Source organism: Lucilia cuprina, unplaced genomic scaffold, assembly GCF_022045245.1.
Source record: "Lucilia cuprina isolate Lc7/37 unplaced genomic scaffold, ASM2204524v1 Scaffold_8217, whole genome shotgun sequence".
Classification (NCBI taxonomy): Eukaryota; Metazoa; Arthropoda; class Insecta; order Diptera; family Calliphoridae; genus Lucilia; species Lucilia cuprina.
Window position 1 is genome coordinate 327 of NW_025813155.1, and position 1,642 is coordinate 1,968.

A 1,642-nucleotide genomic window follows, 5' to 3' on the forward strand; every position below is an offset into this window, starting at 1 on the left:
TAGCCTATATTATAGTCTAAAATCCAGTCTATAGTTTAGCCTATAGTCTAGTCTATAGTCTAGTTTATAGTCTAGTCTAGTCAATAGTGTAGTCTATAATCTAGTCTATAGTATGCTGTAGTCCAGTCTATAGTCTATTGTCCAGTATAGTATAGTCTAGTCTATAGTCTACAATATACAGGTTATATTCTAGTCTATAGTTAAGTCTTTGGACAAGTCTCTAGTTAAGTCTATAGTCTAATTTAGTCTGTAGTCTAGTGATAATTCAAATATTGAAAAATTTCCCCCTCCAACATAAATATATAATCTAAACATTTATTCTTAGAACTCAGCAAATGACTCATGACCACAACAAAAACCAACAACTATACCCGGTATAGACATAAACACACAACTAAACGGTATTAAAAATTAGTATTAAACAAACTTTCGAACATTGTTGCCGCCAAAAAGATAGCAATATGTCTGTATTTGGTAAAGACTTTGAAAAAGATTGGCCTTTAAGTGAAAAAACAATAAAGTTAACAAAATTTTCGCAACAACTTTTACAGAAATGTTTAAAAATAGAAAAACCGATTAAAAAAGAAATAAATATAGAAGATTTTATACAAAAATCCAATAAATTTCCATTAAAGGTAAATGATACTAAGAGGTAAATAAACAGTTTAATATTAAAAGAATTTTTGTTTATTTACAGTTCCCTATCGATAGCTGTCGCGTTAAATCTCAACCTGTGGAACGTCATGCTGATATACAACAACAAATTTCCTCGGCATATCCACTGATACATGAGAAAGTATTATTTTTGATTTTAGACTTTTTGGAGCATAAATTAAAGTATGGTAAGTTTGAGCGTATTTATTTTGACAGATAAAAAGCTTTTCGTGGTGAGTTTCTTAATAAACTGGTTAGTTTGTAGTGTGGCCAGATGCTTTAGATTTTAAGCGTTTTTTAATATCCATAAAATGTAATTCTTTAACACACAAATCCAAAAATTTTAGAAAGTAAAATATATTTCAAAATTAAGTCAAAATACAAAAAGGTACTTTTTGGATAAAAGTACTTTTTCTAACAAAATACATAATATTTTAAAATACACACAATTTTTTACAATTAAATATTGATTTTTTAATAAACTTAAACCTTGTAGGCACCACCCGAGAAAAACAACTTTATGCCAATATGGGACCCACTGAATTTGTTCAACGATTACTGAACAAACGCTGCGCCAGTTTTGTAGGATTTTTTGATAGTTATGTACTTATCACAGGAGAAACTGGTTGTGGTGAAAAATATCTTAAAGTTGGCACAGACGAAGAAGAAGCACCCTTAACACTGGACAACGTTTTAAGTTATGATGAGATTAAGGTATGATGATATTATTGACTAATGCAGTTTAGGCTATTGACTAGTCTATAATCTCGTTTAAAGTCTAGAATATAAACTAGTATATAGTCTAGTCTACAGTCTACTCTATAGACTGGTCTATAGTCTAGCCCATAGTCTTATCAACAGTCTATACTTCAGTCTATACTCTAGTCTATAGTCTAGTCTATATTCTAGTCTATAGTCTAGTCTATATTCTAGTCTATAGTCTAGTCTATAGTCTAGTCTATAGTCTAGTCTATAGTCTAGTCTATAG

At 29.8% G+C, this 1,642-nt stretch overlaps 1 protein-coding gene across 1 annotated transcript; it reads left to right on the forward strand.

Moving 5' to 3' along the window:
* Window positions 1-301: 301 nt before the first annotated feature.
* Window positions 302-1,368, forward strand: LOC124421257 (the record flags this gene model as incomplete). Its single annotated transcript, XM_046956137.1, has 3 exons — window positions 302-635; window positions 698-842; window positions 1,151-1,368. Coding segments are annotated over exons 1-3 (537 nt in total), but the record flags the coding sequence as incomplete, so codon positions are not given.
* Window positions 1,369-1,642: the final 274 nt, after the last annotated feature.